Source organism: Populus alba, chromosome 10, assembly GCF_005239225.2.
Source record: "Populus alba chromosome 10, ASM523922v2, whole genome shotgun sequence".
Lineage (NCBI taxonomy): Eukaryota > Viridiplantae > Streptophyta > Magnoliopsida > Malpighiales > Salicaceae > Populus > Populus alba.
Window position 1 is genome coordinate 6872891 of NC_133293.1, and position 20364 is coordinate 6893254.

Genomic DNA, 20364 nt, shown 5'->3' on the forward strand with positions numbered 1-20364 from the left:
CACATACTCTCCAGAACATGCGAAGCATGATCTTAGAAATAACTGGGAGACCACGACGAATGGGCACGGCCGAGTTGTAGAGCATGAGAGAGCCCCTGAAGCACGCGTTAAGGCTGGTGAGTTTGATGAAAATGTCGACGAAGAAGCCGAGGAGTTCATCAAGCTAGAGCATAAGAAGTTCGAATTGTGCAGGTGGATGTCAAAGAAAGCTGGGTGAATTTGAAAGACACAATTAAGGGCTTCCACACCACTTTAAATTTCCTGTCATGTATTTCTATTCTGGTCCTTGATTATATCCAGCTAAATAATTTTATATGTTGCTAGTCCATGCTGCGGTGCGGTGCGGTGCGCACACATAATTGAGAATGATATTCATATCATATATATGTTTGTATTAATTAGTGATCAATAATGGTGATTTCTTAAATATGATTTCCTCTTCTCATTTTCGGTCCTCTCTTGTTTAATTTCCTCCCTTATTTTTAAATATAAAATTATTAATTCGGCCCAGCTGAATTTAGAAGCTTGGAAAAAGATCTAAAATATATTACAAATATTCTTAAATATAATTTTCATTGATGCTATCATAAATTGTTTCAAAAAAAAATGGTTAGAGATTAATAGATTAAAAAAAATTGAAAATAAAAAATATATTTTCACATTTCAATCTTCAAATGTTTGAACGATAGCATAAAAGATATGTACAAAAAATGCAGAGCCGGTTTAAGCTAAGGATCACATGGATAACATCCCAATACCTTAACTAAATAAATAAATAAAACATATTTATTAATTATACTTTATAAAATAAAATTATCCATTAAAGGCTTCAAGTATAAAATTGAAAATTGTTAAGATCGATCCCATCTATTAGATATATATAAAAAATAAAAAACTATATTTCTTAAATATTTTAAAAAATCACAAGATACTCATTTACCTTAAGCTAGCTCTGAAGAAATGTTTCGAACCCCTTAATTATTTCTATACTCCGAGCTCTTTTTTTTTTGTGTGCTTGTAGCCTTAAACACAACTTAGATTACAGATAACACAAAAGGAAGATCATAACAACCTTCTCTCTAATTTTGCAAAGAAAAAGTTACATTTTTTATAAAAAAAAAAAAAAACATAAAGTGAACACAATTAAGATTCCTCTAAAATTCTCAACACTCGTGAACTAAGACGACGACGACAGCAAAAAAAAAAAGACATAAAAGTGAACACCATTAATATTCCTCAAAAATCCTCAACACTCATGACCCAAGACAAAATTTATGAATATAATTAAAGGTTAGATCGACAAAGAGGGCAGGTAGTATGAATGTTATCAAACCACTTGTCTAAACAACCTCTGTGGAAGAAATGCTTGCAAGATAGCTCACTCACCTCCTCTTCATCTTCAAACCCGCAAAGGCACACACAACATTCCACGGCACTATTCCTAGCTCCGCCATCATTCTGGTTCAGAGACTTGAACTGGGTTATTGATATTCTTCTCTCTCTCGCATTTTCTCGAGGATATTCCTCTGGTAATTCTTCCTCATAATGATCTGGAGGAATCCAATTTGCACCCACCACTAATTGCAACACTGATCTCACCGTGCTCTTGAGCAGAGCAACTGATAAGACTGTGCTCATTACCAGCACTGGTAGCACTCCTTCAGCTGCACCGGGGAAACTTGAGAGCCCCATATCCAGCTCTCTCTTAACGCTTCAATAGCCCACCAAGGCAGAAGAAAAGCAAGCGTCTTGTAAATTCTGGCAAGAGGACGGAGAGAGGAATATGTGCGCAAGCAAATCAGTCACCTCCACTCGATCTCGAATTATATAAACTTCGTCGTCCTTGAATGAGGTTGATCCTCGATATAAATGCATAGGCGCGCCCATCCTAAACCACCAGCATGTTAACCCAGGTTCATTGCCCTAACCATGACGAGCTACACGTGGCGACACGTGTAGGGCTTCCGGAAGTGGAGAATGACGAGCTACTCGTGGCGATACCTTTATTAAATTACACATGTAGTCCCTCAAGTTTCATTGCTTGGTCACACAAGCACCTATACTAAAAAACGATTGGGAAACCGAAACTTTGTACTTTCAATATCACGCGTGTCCCTCCGTCCGGATCCATTGGTAAAAGGCACAGGATAATGCCACGTGTACATAAAGATTTAAAACAAATAACAAAACTAAGTTTACAATAATTTGAATAAAAATAAGTAGGAAAGATAATTTGTATCATAGATGTTTTAATGAAAATTATATTTAAGAACTCATATAAAAAGACGTTTTTAAATTTTTTTAATTTAATTTTAAATTATCATTTTTGTAGAGTGATTTAAATAATTGATTAAATATATATATATATATATATATGAATTTTTTTGTAAGGGATAAATTTGACCAGAATGTGAAACTTGAGGGACCACATAAAATGTGATTTAAATTTCAAACCAGCATGAGGCACGCAAAGAGAGAATGGGGGCACTTGTCTTTGAGCTTTTGTGTAGGCCAATGATGTTGTGCCTGATGGCAAGTTTAGAGACCTCCCAGTTAAGTGGAAGTTTCTTGATTCCTGGGATTGGTGTGATGTCTCGGTCCCACCTTAAAATGAGCTGGACTGGGACCCGCCTTTGATGTCTGTAATTCAATCCTCTTACCATGCGATGCGTTTTGTTGAGCAAAGCTGAGGATGAGAGGTACGATTACGATTATCTCTGCAAACCTTGTCAAAGAACATATAGCAAATTTATAAATCAGTTTGCTGCGAGCCCTGACAAATTTTTAGATTTTGTTTGGTTAGCGTTTTAGAATGTTTATGTTTTGACAATACGGTGCTTAATGTTTTTTAATAAAAAAAAATATATGAAATGATATATTTTTAGATTTTTTTTATTTTTATATTAACATATCAAAAGAATAAAAATTAAAAACATCAATTTAATAATTTTGGGGTAAATTTTTTAAAAAAAAAACAAATACAACTATAAAAATATAAAGGACAGATATGTTATAAATAATAAAAGACTATTTGATAACCTTTTTATCTCATATTGAGAAAACACAATTTACTTCTTGTTAATAGAAAGTATATATAAAGCTTTTTATCTCATATTGAAAAAATAAGATCTTCATTTAGTGTTTTTATAGTAAACTTTGATATGAGATATTAATCAACAAAAAACGATAGTTGGTTTACACACATAAGGTAGAGTCGAGCAAACAGAAAACCCTTGATTGCCCTCCCTATATTAGAAGCAATGCCTATACTTTTTAAACCTTTTGCCTTTGGCAATAATTTGTTTTAAGCCCTTAAACTAAACCATAATTTTAAAACACTTGGAATTAATTTTCTAACTAAAATTGCATTGAGTAAAACCAACATATTTCATATCAATATATTGTGATTGCCAAGCGACAATAACCATTGCTAAGAATAAATCTTTCAATTGTAAAATATCAAAATATTTGATTAAGACACGATGTTATAAAGCAGTTGCTAAAAGATGAAATTATTTCAATTGATTATATGAAGTTAGAAATGAATTTAGTCGATCATTTGACTAAACCACTTGATAGAGAGACGATATTAGAAACATCAAGAGGAATGAGACTAATGTTAATTAAGAAATCAAAATGATGGTAACTCAATTTATGTGATTGAAGATCTTATAAAATGGGTTGATATGAGTGATAACAAAGTCATTCTTGATTCAAAAGCATTACAAAACAAGGTTTTTTCCTAAGATATGAGAATAGTGCTAGTATATATTTAAAGAGATGATGAACTAAAAAAGTTTTTAATAAATTCCACATTCCTTAGGGATAGTTTTTAAATTGTAGTGAATACTTGATGGAATCACCTATATGAGTGTGGAGTGGGGCTGCTCCTAAGAGATACTAACAAATCTTTAGAGCACTCATGAATAACTAGGCTCGTGCATGGCTTATTAGTGCAAAACCGAGTTAAACAATAAGAAATTATATAGGGGTATAATGTGATTGGTGAGATACCTAATTTACAATAAAAATTTTTGGTTTTTAGAAGCTAAAAACTTCACCAATAATCATGTAAGTTAAATCTTACTCTTTCTATAATTTGGTTTATAGTTCAAAAGACACCAGTTTAGATGTATTACACTCAATAGATAGAAATCCAAAAAGCATATTTTTTTCCAAAAAAATCTTTTGAAATATATTAGGGATTGTTGTAAAAAATAAAGTTTGAGAGATTACGTTACTTTCTTTTGTGAACAAAGAGTATATATATTAATGAGCTTCTAATTCCATATTGAAAAAAATAAGAGCTTCTTTTTTTAATGTTTATAAAGTGAACTTTGATATAGGCTATTAATCAATAAGAATAATGTGGTAGGCTTGCGTATATAAAGTTGGGTCGTGCAAGAGAAAATCTTTGATTGACCCCCGCACGCGCGAAACAATACTTATACTTTTTGAACCTTTTGTCTTCAGTAATAATTTATTTTTGACCCTTAAACTGACACTATAATTTTTAAACTCTTGGAATTAATTTTCTAATAGCCATATGTTTCATAAAAGCTTTTTAACATTTCTAATAGCTATTTTTTGAAAAACTGTTGTAACATCAACTAGTTACAAAATAACACCTTAATTCTACCATTTATTTTCTAATTAGTTGTTGCAAACTTTAACTCTCCTATTTATTTTCTTCTGTGTTGTATTGGGCTACAAGCTTATATATACACCTAAACTTTTAGAGACAACTAACAAAATATCACCTGACTTGGAACACTTGCACTTGCTGGATTTTATTTGTCATTTTTTGATTTTAAGACAATCAGTCAGCCTAAAACTTTTTTATTGTCATCAAACCTAGAACGCTAAAAAAATGGGTATTTTTCCTATATAATATAGTTTAACAAATATTTTGGTAAATTGATTAAAAATAATTTTGTTGAAAAATAACATAGTTTAATTGTTAAAAGTCATGGTCAATAATTTCGACATTTTTAATAATGATCTCAAAAACATACTAAAGCTTCAATAAAACCATCCTTTAGCCTTTGAAGTTTGAACAATACATGTAAGTCACTCCAATTATCATTGATAATATTTAATATCATTAAGTTCATCTTGTTAAGAATTTTTTAATAGTACCGAGAATATCATCATTTTTTATGATACCAAAAATGTCATCTTCAAAAGACACAGTTCGCACCTAACAATTTTTACCAAACTATGCTATTTTTTAAAATCTTTTCAACCCACGCTAGTCTGCCCAAAAAAAAAAAAACACGCAAAACTTTTTTAAAAAGACAAGCATGTAAAGACGCGTTTTGTTACAGAGCGCGCCAGTTTCTTTCTTTTTTTTTTTGAAATTGGCTAGCTCCTGGAAATGTGAAAAATTTATCTAGGTGCAGGACAAAGCAAAGGTCCTAGACATTGATTGACACCAAAAGGGCCCGAGACCTCGACGGAGAAGAAAATTTTGGGGGGGGGGGAAGGAATCCCCCCTGCACAATACACGTGTTTTAAAATGTATTTAAATTCTACAGATTTAAATAGCTGTGATTCACTAATAAACAACTGTCATACAATGATAAATTGTACAGATTTATATCAAACCTAGTCAGTGTAGTCGTTATGGTAGTGTACGCGACACTCGATCTTCTAGTGACCATTAGAATTGGGAGGATCAAGCCCCGCTGTCCTAAAATATGTCCTTTCTGCACTGGCCAGCCGGTTCTGAAACATAGTCCACTCCTTCCTGCACCTCTCCTTTACCTGGCACCAGCAGAGAAAGTTATCATATTTGATAAACAGACCAGTTTGCTCTGGTTTGGACGAGTAAATCTGAATTTCTCTAAGTGAATTTGTTAGTCTGGAAAACACAGACACTAAGAGAGACGAAAAGGTTAAAGATATTCTTGTACTTTTGTGCGGTCACTCAACGACAGAATATTGAGCCTGTGGATGGTTATAAATTATAATAGCAAGCGACACTGGACGATGAAATGCAAACAAAATGAAATGAAAAAGAATACTGAAGATGATAGAAATATTTGCCTACCCCTTGCCACGGTTTCTTCCCATTTTGTGACTCGCCCTGGAGAAGCAACCAAGCGATGATAAGTATTTCATTCCAGCATGTATTTGGAGTTTATACTAGGGTTAAAACAGAGGAAATTCATTGAGGCTGGTCATATCCATTTACCTGGTTCCCAAGAGAGGGAATAGTTTGATGAACAATCCACTGAGAATCTACAACTCCTATCTTCTCATGGGCAGGCTGTTTTTTAAACAGAAATTTAATTAAAGAGTTTCATGTTGATGTCACCAACAAGAAATCAAAATAAAGAAGAAATAAATGAGGAGGATGGAAGTATGTCAGCTACCTCTATACATTTTCTAAGAGCAAAATCAAGACCCCAACCATGGACCAAGTCATTCTGCAAATTCCATAATGCAATCAAACTCTAGTGCCATATACTAAGGGAGAAAGAGTTAAGGAATGGATTCTTAAAAGTGATAAAGTGAGAAGCTGTAGAGCAGCAATCCATACCTGAATCATATGCCACACACAGCGCCAAGCATCTCGTGAAAACACCGGAGCCATGATTTCAACAAACCTGAGTCCAGAAGAGGATAATCTCTTTAAGCCTTTTTACAAAATAGTCAAATAAAGAACTAAAGTGCCAGGGCATAAAACAACAATAACAAAATCAATAGTTAAAGAAGCCCATACGCTGCACAAGGTGGTAGATGTGGGTCGGTGCACCACCCTGGTTTCTCATCTGTTATCCTGATATAAATTCAGGCAAAGGGATAAAACCATTAGTTCATAAATAAATCATAATTCCATATCTGTTTTCTATAAAAAAAGATGTGAATCAACTAAGAATCATTCCTTAAAAAAAATATATGAGCATTTCATCATTCTTTTCCCTTTTCTTTTCTTTTATAACTTTCAGGGGCAGTATTCCATCATTCTTACTTGTGAACTTCACTATCACCTCTTCTCTTTGTCATCTGCCATGTTAACCCTTTGTTAGGTTCCAGGCCAGGCTGTGAAATCTCCAAGCCATGCTTCTTCACAAGTTTTATATATCTAAAAGTGTACAAGAAAGCGTGGCAAAGCTTTTAGTCTAGTGAGCTAGCATAAGCATAAAAGAACTATTTTATATCTAACACTTACTCTTCTGCATTGAAATGCTCTACTCCCAGGTCTTCATCCCAGATAAATATGTAGTCATACGGTGCCACGATATCAGGATGTAAAAACCTCTTAGCATACCACCTAGAAAAAAATTCAGAGCTTAAACTTATGAGCATTAGTCAAATAAAGACTTGAGGCCATGAGTTAAAAGGGATTTTTTCCTTTTGTGATAGTCAATGGGTGGCTTTAATTTGTGAGCTTACATTTTTAAATAGAAATCAGCAATAGCTACTCACCATTTAGTCTGTTTCCGGGCACTCACATGAATGGCACTCTTTGACCACTCAAATTCATCCCATTCAGAAACTCGCCCGTCATAATGGAATAGAAGGATAGTAAAGTTCTCTGAAAACTGTGAGAGAGACAAAGTTATTCACATGCTCATACAAGATCACCATGAGCTTATAAATATGCACACACCACACAGGACTGACCTTTTTAACACACGCATCAATATTCTTTCTCTGATCATAGCCAACAGTGAAGGTTACAAGATATCTTGGTGCACTGGTCAAATCCTGCAAATGCAACTTGATCAAATATCTCAAATTTGCAATTAAAGAATACCACACCACCACTACTGTTATTTGAGGATGTTTAGTCTGTTATTATAATTAAACAACGGAGGATATTGTTTCATGAAAAGAATAAAATCAACAAAAGTAAACAGCAGGGAATCTAATCATCAACAATATCATTTAATGGATTCTAGAGCATAACATTGGCTTTGTGGGCACAAAAAAAGAAAGGAAAAGAAGGGAGACAATACTCTTGCCCCCCCTAAGTTTTCTTTAGAATAATGGTATGTGTGATAATAGTCAGCTAGTTGCTTCAATTCAATGTTATGTATCCACTTGAATGACGATTTCATAAGTTACTATTCTGAATTTCTAAAATATAACTTGCCTCAGCACATTTTAATTCCTTTTTTCCATTGAAAGTGTCTTAGGCAAAGGATCTAGAGATAGCTCTTCATTGCAATCACCCCCTTTAATTTCTGTTTCTTTTTTTTTATGGGTCATAGTACCATTGTAGCTCTATTAAATGCAACATTTTCCAGGTAACTCCCTTATCTTAACAATAAAATCAGTACGTACTATTTTACAAATGAACTAAGATTGTCATCATCAAACTTAATGACAAATGTTGCATCATTCAAAACCAAAAGAGCAGTCTGTACATTCCGCAGCTAGGCCAAACAAGTATGCACTAGAAAATTGCATGTAGCATACGAGGGAGCTAAATGTTGAATATTACATCAAAAAAGTGGTTGTAGAATGCTCACCTCTTTGGGATCACCCCACAATCTTCGTAAATAGTAGTCTGACTCAGCAACAACAAATCCTGGTGGTAGTCTTTCTGCACCACGGGGATTTGAAGGGACCCAAATCTGTGTATAGTACAACACAAAAGCACAAGGTAACAATGAAAATTTAGAATGAGCACATATATTACTTTAGTTTTTCCATATATGAGAACACTCTTATTCAAGTTATGCAAATGTCATCTGACAACAAAAATTATATTTTGTAGGTGAATTTGCATCTAACAGAACTAAAACAGTATACAACAGTTGTACCTATGTTGCTCAAACTTGGATAGAGTCAGATACAAGTCCATGTTCACATGCGTCAGTTCGGTTTTTTTTTTTTTCCTGAGTTCTTGCTTCTAATTAAGAGATCATATTGAACACTTAAGCATCCATGTTTGTTTGAGGAGTTCAATATTCATCCAACGCAAGTAATACAGCTCATACTATTACGAGTTTTGTGATAATATATTGTTCACACTGCCAAGGAGATAAACATAATGAATATACCCAAGATATGGTTACCAAAAGGAATATGCTCTTTAAAAACCATGATACTGGCGCCTGTATGTAGCCACATCATTTATCTTAAAAGCACATAACCTGTGTTGCTCCAGCACAGGTGCGGATGTCAGAAACTTAATTACAAACCCAATTAGGCAACACAAATACATTTTTATTTTAACATTTTCCCATATATTTGAAGGATTGCAACTAAGCATCCATGTCCATTCATGTCCAGCATGAGAATAAAAGTTGGGCCAACAAAGTACAAAACAGTGCTACATGTTTTGTTTGGAGCTAGGTGATAGTTCAATGACTCAATGTTAGTTAAAACTTAAAACAAAGTTTGAGCTAATTCCTGATGTGATCCCAGATGCACAGTTTTTATTTTTATTTTCAAAATTTTGATTCAACTACATCCTCCATCTTGTACCAAAAGCATCATGCAGGGGATCTCTGTATAATGATGTTAAGATTCCAGAAAGGAGGAATACCTTGGATTTATCTTTTGAATTTGGTGCTTGCATTGAGCTACTATTGTTGCCCTTCATAGAAGACCAAGGGCTCAAAACGGTTTTAGATCCTGGTTTGTCCTCGCTGTATGCCAAATCAATGACAGGAAAGAAGCCCGATGACTTATTTGACTGCCAAAATTCAGAGACCACATAAATGTTATATAAACTTAACTAAAAGAAAGCATCTAAACTAGATAATATAGTCATCCATATAATGCGAAAAAAAGAGAACACAAACAAAAGAAAAGAAAGAAAAAATCACACAAGCACTTTAAAAATTGTATACCTTAGTCAATGACAAGGTCGGAAAAGATACTCCTATCAAAAAGCCAAAAACTACTCCAAGAAATGTAGTTAAGAGTATCCTCATGGTCTCATTTGGTTTTCTACTACCAGTACTGCAACACAGCATATGCAAATATTTCATTGGTAAAGTTGTCATGAAATCTAAACCTAAGAAAAAATTGTCCAAAGAAGAGACTATAAAACACTATATATATATATAAACCATCAGAAGTCTGAACCTGAGTGCAAGGATTCCCATTGTGTTTACAACTCCAGATCAAATTAATGACTAGAAATACGAATCTAAATGTATCAAGTGAGAGAGCTGTCTGCTTACAAGGAGGTCAAAGGAACGCCAAACCTGATATGAATAGAGCAGCAAAAAAGAAAAATCAGTCTTGGAAGATTTTAAATTTGTTATTCCTACATAATGCAAAACTAACAACAGCATTAATTATGATTATTTTAAATACCAGCGGATGGTAATCCTGCCCTAAATTGAAAACGGAAAAGAAAATAGAAACAAAAATCGCCAGGAAACAAAGCTAAAGAGCGCCTCGAAACTTCTCCTTCCCAAACCACATCTCAAGTCAATCCAGACTTGTTGAACTTATCATACACACCAACTAGCGATGAAAACGCTTGAAAATCAAATAAAATAAACAAAAGCATGTGCTCCCTGCCTACGATTTGGTTAACTCCCTCAGCTTAGTACCTCCATTATCAGGTAATCCCCGTGCCTATTTTGACTAACAACTCCTAAACCTTACCCTTTTCTTTCCTAAAAAACAGCTGTGGTTGCTTAGATTCGAGGATAGAGAAGGAAACGACCAGAAACATAAACCAGACCTTGAAGTTAGCTGCTGTTTAAGAATTCAATAAAACATCAATCACTGCAACTTGATATTATTAATGAAAAGAAAAATTAAGTAGTGAATCCTTGCTCGATCAAAGCTAAATACGTTGTTTACTTCATTAAACTTGAATGAAAGCCGAAGCATTAAAAAAAAAAAATTAATTGTGCAAGAGAGGAGAAACGCACATGAAAAGTAAGATAGCCTAGATCGGGCGAAACAGAAAGCGTAGAAGAAATCACGAGTTCTTCTCAGAACTGAAATGAAGAAAACTCGTGATCGCCTCCCTGCTCCTCCCTAAATATATATAAAAATAAAACGCAGAGGAGAAGAGAGAGATGAGATTGATTTGTGTTTTGTTTTGGTTGCGTTTTACAGGTGAAGCAGTCGCTAAGAAGCAACAAGATCGTGAACGAGGGATTGGTATGGATAGAAAAGAAACAAGGAGAGACTGGGTGATAGAAGAAGCGTAGATTTCAATAAATCTAATCTTACTTTGCCTTCTCCTCCTTATTTTTCTTCTGGTAGCTGCCTGTACATGCTATGCTACTTCTCCAAAGCTAATTTGTTTTGGATTTCAGTTAAATTAAATTAATTTAATTCCTATATATAAATATATATATATATATAATAATTTTTTATTTTTAATATAAACATATTAATCTGAAAATTTTTAAAAAATATATTTTTAAGTAAAAAAACATTTGAAAACGCAAAGTGATCTTTTAATAGTTTTTTTAGGTTTTATTTGATATTTTTTAAGGAAAAAAAATATTGATGGTGATTAAATTATAACTCTGATTTTTTCTGTAATAGATTCTTTCATATGATATATGATATTTTCTATAATAAAGTTTTTTTTTCCATATTGCAAAGGAGAAAAATAAATAAATTTACCAATATTTTTTAATGTTATCAAAATTTTATCATTGTCTTTATTTCTCAATATTTCTTCCATACTCCTCACAAACTCTCTCCATTTTTATAATATTAATTATGATAATCCAAAGAAAATCTATACCCAACACAAACTTTGCACCTCCTGTTGTTAATACAAATAAATGAAGCTGTATGTTAAATATCTATTGTTGACAATATTTTATTATTATCTTATTTGTGGTTAGTTGAAAAAAAAATAGTTGAAAGAAATAATATAAATAGAAAGTTATTTGCCTAAGCATAATCACAATAAATAATAAATAATCATGTTTTTTATTCATTAACAAAATATTTTTTACATCCTAACACTATATATTAAATAATATATAGAGCGAAGATGTAACTCTTCATCTTTTGATCTTGTATTATCTTATTAAAATAAATAATATTAATATAGATGGGTTCACACTAATCATGGGTTACCAAATCTATTCTTTCTCTTAGCTGTTACTAAAATAAATCAATATAAGTAAATTTCTAATTAAATAGATTTGAGTTGGTTAAAGATTATTAATGGAAAAATTGCTTAAACATGACAAATAGAGAAGGGATTTTTTAAAAAATAATAATAATTTACACCTCTTAAAAAATCATTTCTTAAAATCTCAAGATCAATCAATAATAACAATACAAAGTTGTCCACCCAAGTAAATAATAATAGTAGGGCATTACAACATCATAATAATAGTTGACTAAGAGAATATTAAAAAAATATATAGATATGATTATTTTTTAAAATGTTTTTTATTTAAAAATATATTAAAATAATATTTTTTTTATTTTTTAAAAATTATTTTTAATATCAGCGTATCAAAACAATCTAAATATACAAAAAAAAAGATATTAATTTTAAGTTAAAAAATAATAAAAAGAAATCAAGAAAACATTATTTATGATACATTTTTAAAAGATTTTTTTTTTTTTATTAGATTAATATAAGTATCCAAACCAGTTTACATGTATCTTAATTAATTATATAATTTTTAAAGTTACGATCATGTAAGTTTTCAGTAGTTCTGAGATTTGTGAAACTCGAACTGATGATCTCTAAAAAATAAATTCATGACTTAACCAGTTGAGATACATTCCTTATATTTTTTTTTTATTATTATTATTATAAGGTCAAGGGCTCCGTGCCATGTCTCTAACGTTCAAATGCAGCGGCTGCGAATTTCTTGTTGTTCCACCTCATCGAACCACCACCCTACTCCATGATTAAAAAATAAATAAATAAATAATTAAAGTGGGTGAAGATCCACTAAGTAAATATAAACCAATTTTTTTTTTTTCAGAATTCGGCATTCATTCTTTTTTTGGTACTTTTTAAATTTTTATACCAAATCATTTGTTATTTAATAAAGCGAGTACATGTTTTTTTTTCCAAGTTTTATTGTTCAGATATCATGGATCAGGTTCTTACGTGTCAAGAAAATAGATGTTGTTTTAAATAGATTATTTACATCCGTGCTAAAAAAAAATCCCTCCTGTCTTTTTTATTTCAGAATTTGAACCCGGAATAATTTTTTCTTTGTTAGATAATAAGTGTCATTCTTGAAAAAAAATTAAAATAATAAAATATAGAAAACAATTTAACAAAAACACACTTGCTACCTAAACTTAGAAATATGTAGTATTCTTTGAAGCGCAGCTTTCGTAACACACAATTTTCTCTATTGGAGGACTGATAATGTATTTATAATGGTATAGAGTATTTTTTAAAAATATATTAAAAAAATATTTTTATATTATTTTTATTTTTAATATTAAAATTAAAAAAATAATTTAATACTTTTATGCTAAAAACAATTAAAAAAATTGAAGTTAAACATTGTTTTTTCACTAAGTAAGATCTCATTTAGCTTAATGCTATTTTTTAAAAAAAATATATTTTTTATTTGAAAATGTATTAAAATAATATTTTTTTAAAATAATTAAAAAAAATTCAAAAACCAAAAAAAAAAAAATCAAATTTGAAGCGAAGGCTGTTCCGGCCGCCAAAAACGCCCTCTACGGCAGATGGGAATACTTGCAGCCAACCATCAAGGAGGGGGCCCAATGAAATTAATCCAATGACTTGACCTGCCACGTGGAAGCATTAGTGCTAGGAAGCTAATGATGAATAAAGAGATTCGGGCAATCAAGGAGACTGCGGTCCTCGTGGAGCTAAAGCTGAAAGTTCTTTGATTTTCATGTGCTGGCCAAACATTTATTACAAATGTGCCCGGGGACAATAACAAATGTGCCCACGTGGCCAGATCACCGCACTTGGTTTTACAAAAACATCGAATTCTTTTTATTTTATTCATATCAAGAATTTTTATTATTTATCTTGGTTGGTGCTTCTGTTTCTTCGTTTTTTTATTTTGGAGGTAAATTCTTAACGTATGGGACAATCTACATGCAGAAATTAAGAAATAAAATACCTCTTTCACTAAGATAAGTGCATAAAAGTATTATAATTGTTGTTTTTTAAAATATTTTTTATTTTAAAAAAATTATTTTTAATATTATCATATTAAAACATTTTAAAAAAATCAAATCAAATCAAATTTTTTTAAAAATATTTTAAAAACACAGGATATTCGTTGATTGGATACTTTTTTAGGCCTTAGCTTCTTCTTTTTAAAAAAATCGAAGGCCATACTGTTTTCATCAAGGACACCATATATACGATTGTAAATAGAGTTCTGAGCTCCAAGATCATATGAGAACTCTCTTCTCCTCTCATGAAAAACACTCCTTGATAACTCCTTTATCATTACTGTTCTTCCACTCTCTCATTTCCTCCCTTTCAGCATCATAAGAACCTTCTTTGTTTTACACACCAGCAGGCAGCTAGCCTCTGACTAGCGAAAACATCGAAGATCTGGATTTCATCCCACGCCACTCATGATCATGCCAGATTGAATTGGGCGAGCTAGGTGTTAGGTCTGGTTGATTTAGCTCGTACGTGAAAAGGGCAGATGGAGTTTGGTCAAGAAGAGTTTATTGGCTACAAATTGTAATTTGATGAAAGGCAATTCTTAGGTGCAAGGCCATTGAGCACAGAGGTAGTGGGGTTCGGTGTGCTATCCTTTGCGACTGGTAGCTTGCAAGTTTCTCGACAGCAATGGATCCCTCTATGTGTACGGAATCTGCAGGAGAGGGAAGAAAAAGGGTGCTTTTTAAATTTTGAAAGCAGTTTTTCTTCATTTAAAATAATTCTTATAAGCTCGTTTTAGCGTAAGTAGGACTTCGTTCTCAGACTTGCTGTATAGTAATCTTTAAGTAAGATTTTATGATGAAGTACTATCCCTTCGTGCTCCATTCCTCGGGAGAAATATTGGCCTGATCGCCAAGGGTGGAGCAGAATTTTTCCTATCTTGGACTATTAAATAAATGTATAATTTTTTTTTAAAATAACTATTAATTCATGTATATAAATTTTTGAAGATAACATTACAGTTTTAATTCAAATACATTATTTAAAATATTAAAAAAATTGCATAAAATTGAAGTAAAAAGTAAAAAGAAATTCGCTATTAAAATTACATCATTCGATGTTTTATGAAATATAATTCATTTATAATCAAATCTAAATCAATATTATAACAACCTCTTAACCGAGATAAAATAATAATCTCATGTCAACTGGAAAAAAAAAATTAATTAATTTTTTTTCTCTCTCAATTTCTCCTTCCTTCACTTGATTCTTCCTTAGATTAGGGTTTTATAAGTTATACTTTGTAAGTTTATAAGGTTATTCTCTTACTTTTCTTTTTTTTTTCCTTGGATTTTTTTTTTTATGTTTTCCCTTGCTTCTCTCTCTTTCTCTCTTGCCTTTCCTTTTCTTTCTTTTTCTATCCTACTTCTTTACAGTCGGCAATATATAAAAGAAAGGAAGAGCTTATTTGTTTTATTTTTTGATGGCAAATAATCATTTTACCCTTAATGAGTTGTTTTGCTTTTATTTGACAGTCTTTTTTTTGTTAACACTACCAAGCTCCGTTCATCCTAAAATTTTAACCAAATTTTATTCAATATATTTTAAGATCCCTTGTAAAATTTCAGCTCAATTTAATAGTCGGATTGAAAATTACATTCAATAACGTAAAATTAGTCAAATTGTGATTTTTCATCAAATTTCTAAATTTCTCCAAAAATTCTGAAATTTTAATCCAAGTTAAAGTATTATATTACAAGGCTCTACGCAAATTTTTAAATTTTTTTGATAACTCAATTAAAAATTAAAATTTATTTTATATAAAACTAGTCAAAAAAATATAGATAAAATCTTAACCTGAGATAGAGCCCACCCTAGCCCTCAGCACACCTGCGCCTCTGCGATCTGCGCCCCTGCTGATCGCCAAATCGTAGGAGCATAATAACTAATTAAATTTTTGTTTCACTAAAACATGAAAACTTAAAAATATTTTTCTTGTTTTTATCTCCTCACTTTCCTAAATTAATTTCCCAGAAAAAAAATAGTATATTTCCTTGTTTACATTTCAATTAAGAAGATAAAGTTCTTATTTTTTTTATAGATAAATAAAGGTCTCATTTGGTTTTATTTAAAATAACAAAATCCCACCCAAAAAATAAGAAAAAAAGTACGTCGGCCTATAGCACCTGGTTTCCGAAACCGAAGCACTTGGAAATCTTCTTTATGATGTAAATAATGAAATAGAGGTAGGTTTATAAAATTGAGCTGCGAAAGGAAAAAATCTTTAATTAATTGCCTTTCTTGCGTGTAAAGCAACGCCTTTATACCTTTTGTCTTAATAATTTGTTTTCAACCTTAAAATAAAACCCACTATTTTACACGCTTTGTCCTAGGGAGCATCCACCAAAAAAAAAAAAAAAAAGTGAGGCTAGGTGTTTTTACATTAATTTTTTTGGCTTGTTGGAAAAGAAATTAGTTTGTTACCGGGAAGCATCCACCCGTGAAAAAAGAGAGCGGTTTTCATTGGGTTGTAGTGGATCATGTGGGTTTCAAGTTGCCTGACAGCTCACCAGGTCTCTTTGTGACAATTGCAACCTTAATTTTTTTCCATATTAATCTTTAAAATAATTATGTACAAAACATATTTATAAAAAGGTTAGTGTTACAAATCCATATTAATCTTTAAATTTTTCTAGCGAGATGATGAAGATAGAGATGATAAGAAAAAAAAAAAAAACACAAGAAGAGGAAAATAGTAGGCACTCATTTTTCTTACCCTTTATTTTTTTATATACATCTTTAATTTAGACATGTATACTAAAATTAAAAATTAAACAAATAAAAAAAAAACTTTACAAACTCTAATTTGTTTTTTGGCATGATTAAAATGTATCATCATTTTCACTAACTCCCCTTGAAAATATCAAAATAAGGTCATTCAATCACTCTTTTTCCTTGATATTTTTTAGCAACTCTCTCCACTCTCAATATGTAAGAAAAATCTATTTTACAAAATGGATTTTTAATTCAACATTAAAATATTCCTTAACACCTGGCATATATAAAAACTAGCATATTTGCCCGTGCTCTGCAACGGGTCATAACAATTTTTTATTCAAATATATAAAAAAAAATATGCAAAGTATAAAAAGCATATTAAGTGCCTTGAGTCTGGCGGTAATACTAGACCCAATGTTATTAGGTTTGGTGGCCAAGCTTGACCAAAAATAGCCCTAGGTCTAGCTGTAAAGATGGATTGAATAACATTGGGTCTGGCGGCCACAATACTATTGGGTCCGGCTACTCAATAAAACCAAATAGATTTGGGTTTGACTGCCCAATAGCATTTAAGAACATACCTTATATCATGGGAGCATGATACAGAGATTCGTTAAATTGATCGACTTTCTTCCAGTTTGCATGGCTTGTGTTGTAACCCATTTTTGGATCCCCGTAAAAAAAAAGAAGAAAAGAAAAAAAAAATCAATCAAAAATATATAAAAAATAATAGCAATGAAAAAAAGGATGCAAGAGCGCCCAAAAAATGGTCAAAAATTGGTTGAAGAGGTTCAAAAATATAAAGATTAAAATTTGACACTATATCATTAACAGGGGAGAACCCTGGTGATAAAGAAAATTTTATTTGAGACAGAAAATTATAAAATTAGATGTTTATGGACTCAATTAAATTTTATTGAAGGTTTAATTGAATTTATAGAGGTTTAATTGAATTTATAGAGGGTTAATTACACGAAAAAAAATGTTTTTAAGTCAATTTGGGCTCTAATTGAAAGAAATTAAAGTTCTGGGTCAAATTATAATTTTGGAGAGTGGATTTGGTCAATTCAGGGGCTTAATTACATAAATATTGAAGTTTGATGGCCAATTAGGGACTTGATTGAAGAAATCCAAAACCAAGGACCCAATTGAAAATCGCACAAATTAAAGGACTGACTTGAAATTGGAAACTTTGGCTCCAGTTTCCATTTAAATGAAACAGTGCATTTTGGGGAAAATGACGTCGTTTCATGCATATTAAAAAAAAAAAAAGAAACAGTGCCATTTTAAGGCGGCACTGTTTCTTCTTCTTCTTCCCCTGAACATGCAGTAGGGGAAAAGAAGTTTTTTTGTTTTCTTCCTCTCCCTCCCACATGCTCTGTTAGAGCCAAAACCAAATGCCACCCGCCTCATGATGAGGAAGCAGAGAAGTCGTGCCCTGCAAGCGATGCCACCAAGGTTACCTCTTCCGACGCCGTGACAGAGAAGGGGGACTGTGGTGCACCCCATGTGCAGCGATGGGACAGGGCAGGGTCAATCCCGCTCCCCCTACCCCTATAAATACTGCCCGAAAAGGAAAGAAAAGGAGGAGAAACGGAGAGAAGGAGGGAGATAGTTTGTTTTCGAGAGAGAAAGGGGAAGAGAAAAGGAACGAAAATAGCAAAAACAAAAAGAAATAAAAACGGGGAGAGCAGAGGGAGGAAAGGGAAGGAGAAAGAAAGAAAAAGAACTAAAGAGAGAGTAGAAAGCAGATGAAAAAACAGAGACCAGAAGGAGAGGTAGACGCGGGGAAGAGAAAAAGACAAGAGGAGCAAACCGACAAGGGGGAAAGAAGACACCGAGATTGGTGTCTCTGCACCTAGAAGAAGAAGCATACAAAAGCCACCGCAGGTCAGCTTGGGGAAGGAGGAAAAACAAAAAATAAAAAAGGTGCCTTTGCACTGTGAAGAAGAAGAACACAACAGCAAACACCGGTTGCAGTGACAACAACAACTATCGACCGGCATAACATCTCTTCACTACACAGACATCACGTTTAGAAGAATAATCGCTAGGGTTCCCGGCCGCCACTACCACCACCATAAGCCACCAGAGACAACAACCACACTCCCTCATTCCAGGTAACCTTCCTCCCCCTATATTGTCCATTTTTTGGTTTGTCTCTGTTTGCATACAGAACGTGAGCAATTCACATTTTATAGCAAATGAAATATAATCAGGTGGTTACTATGTAGAGCACAATAACCACCTAATTATAATTCACTGGTTACTCTGCTTAGCACAGTAACCAGCAATCATCCCTTTTGTTTGTTTTGGGCTGGAACATCAGCCCAGCCCACGCGGTTGGGCTGAGTCCAGCCTTGTGGCCCAGCTCACATAATTGGGTCGGGTCCGGCCTAGTTCCATTTTAAAAAATATTTTTGAAAATTATGATTTTTCCACGTATTTTTCTACGCCATTTTGATTAATATTGGTCTGTATTTTTATATCATAAAGATACAAATCCGATATTAAAATACTTGATTTTCAAAAAAAAATATTTTTGTTTTCATGTATACAACCAAGTCTCTCAAAGCTAAAAATAAATCATATTATATTTTCATACAACAAAAAAAACTTAAAAAAAATATTTTAGCGTGCATTTTGGCTTTAATAACCAATTTATTAAAGTCACGAGAACTTGCCCAATATTTCAAAAAAATCAAAAACAATACTTTGTTTTGTTTTAATGTTTGGGATTATGAATTTATATGTAAAATGTATTCTCGATATTAAAAGGGTAGTTCTTTTAAGGACATTAGAACGATTAGGTTTTACCCCGAAAGATAAGAACTTCCTTACCAAGGAGGGCTTTTCTTGAACCATAGACGGATCAATAAAAAAAACATGACAAAGACCTTAGATTTTTACAAGACAATAAAACAATGTAGCTTACCTTAGGTAGGGCATATTTGAGGTGCTAATACCTTCTTTTTACGCAACCAGTCTACGTACCCGATCTCTGAGATTAGTTAGGGTTCTTAGTGACCGAAATACTATGTGGCGACTCCCATTTCATTTTTTCGACTGATAAAAAACAAGAATTGCTTGTCTTCCCATATTTTCCAAAATAGACATACCACACATGATTAGAGTGGTGGGCGATCGCCGCGACGCCGCACACGTGCGACAACTTGTTGGACAACTTAAAGGGTTAAAGCCTATTTATTGTAAACAATTTACAGTTGAAAGCATAACCTCTTTAATAGAAAATGAATTTATCCAACACAATCCTGATGAAGGTTCTCCATAAATGCCTTTTAATGTCCTCATATAGCAATAAGTAGCTTATAAGTTCAGCATTGCATCTTGCACAGTTGATGAGTGATAGTTCTGTGATGGATAAACTTAAAAAATTATATTTGCTAGCTTTATCAGACCTAGATGTTACCTAAAAGATGTCTCATCCCTCGAGTTTGAATAGCCTTCTAACCCAACAAGATCAATCTATCCATCTGGCCACCAAAAAGCTAGACTTTGTAAAACTTTGTCGCAAAGGAGTAAAGTTTCTAAGAGAATAG

General features: G+C 32.4%; 2 protein-coding genes across 5 annotated transcripts; both read right to left on the minus strand.

Annotated features, from left to right (window-relative positions):
• Positions 1-981: 981 nt before the first annotated feature.
• LOC118045387 (probable E3 ubiquitin-protein ligase XERICO) lies at positions 982-2358 on the minus strand. Its single transcript, XM_035053998.2, has one exon. It carries the CDS (start codon positions 1690-1692, stop codon positions 1285-1287), a length of 408 nt encoding a protein of 135 aa, XP_034909889.1. The 5' UTR covers positions 1693-2358; the 3' UTR covers positions 982-1284.
• Positions 2359-5458: 3100 nt separating this feature from the next.
• Positions 5459-11224, minus strand: LOC118045388 (uncharacterized). Of its 4 annotated transcripts, none has more exons than XM_035054000.2 (15): positions 10854-11219; positions 10149-10172; positions 9813-9924; positions 9506-9655; positions 8484-8588; positions 7633-7716; positions 7435-7550; positions 7178-7279; positions 6977-7090; positions 6728-6784; positions 6545-6611; positions 6378-6431; positions 6197-6271; positions 6053-6088; positions 5459-5766 (listed from the first exon to the last, which is right to left on the minus strand). In XM_035054000.2, coding segments are annotated over exons 1-15 (1212 nt in total). In that variant the 5' UTR covers positions 10856-11219; the 3' UTR covers positions 5459-5652. The 4 variants fall into 4 exon arrangements, with proteins under 4 accessions (XP_034909891.1, XP_034909892.1, XP_073268261.1 ...); XM_035054001.2 differs by having other exon boundaries at positions 10051-10172; XM_073412160.1 differs by lacking the exon at positions 6977-7090 and having other exon boundaries at positions 10854-11224.
• Positions 11225-20364: the final 9140 nt, after the last annotated feature.

What these genes read in the sequence shown, in the direction of transcription:
- LOC118045388 (XM_035054000.2), bottom strand. An exon ending in CGACCTTGTCATTGACTAAG is followed by an intron (nt 9,656 to 9,812) that starts GTATACAATTTT and finishes GAATTTTGGCAG; the next exon opens with TCAAATAAGTCATCGGGCTT. An exon ending in GGTGATAGTGAAGTTCACAA is followed by an intron (nt 6,785 to 6,976) that starts GTAAGAATGATG and finishes AATTTATATCAG; the next exon opens with GATAACAGATGAGAAACCAG.
- LOC118045387 (XM_035053998.2), bottom strand. Translation starts at nt 1,692, where the DNA reads ATGGGGCTCTCAAGTTTCCCCGGTGCAGCTGAAGGAGTGCTACCAGTG.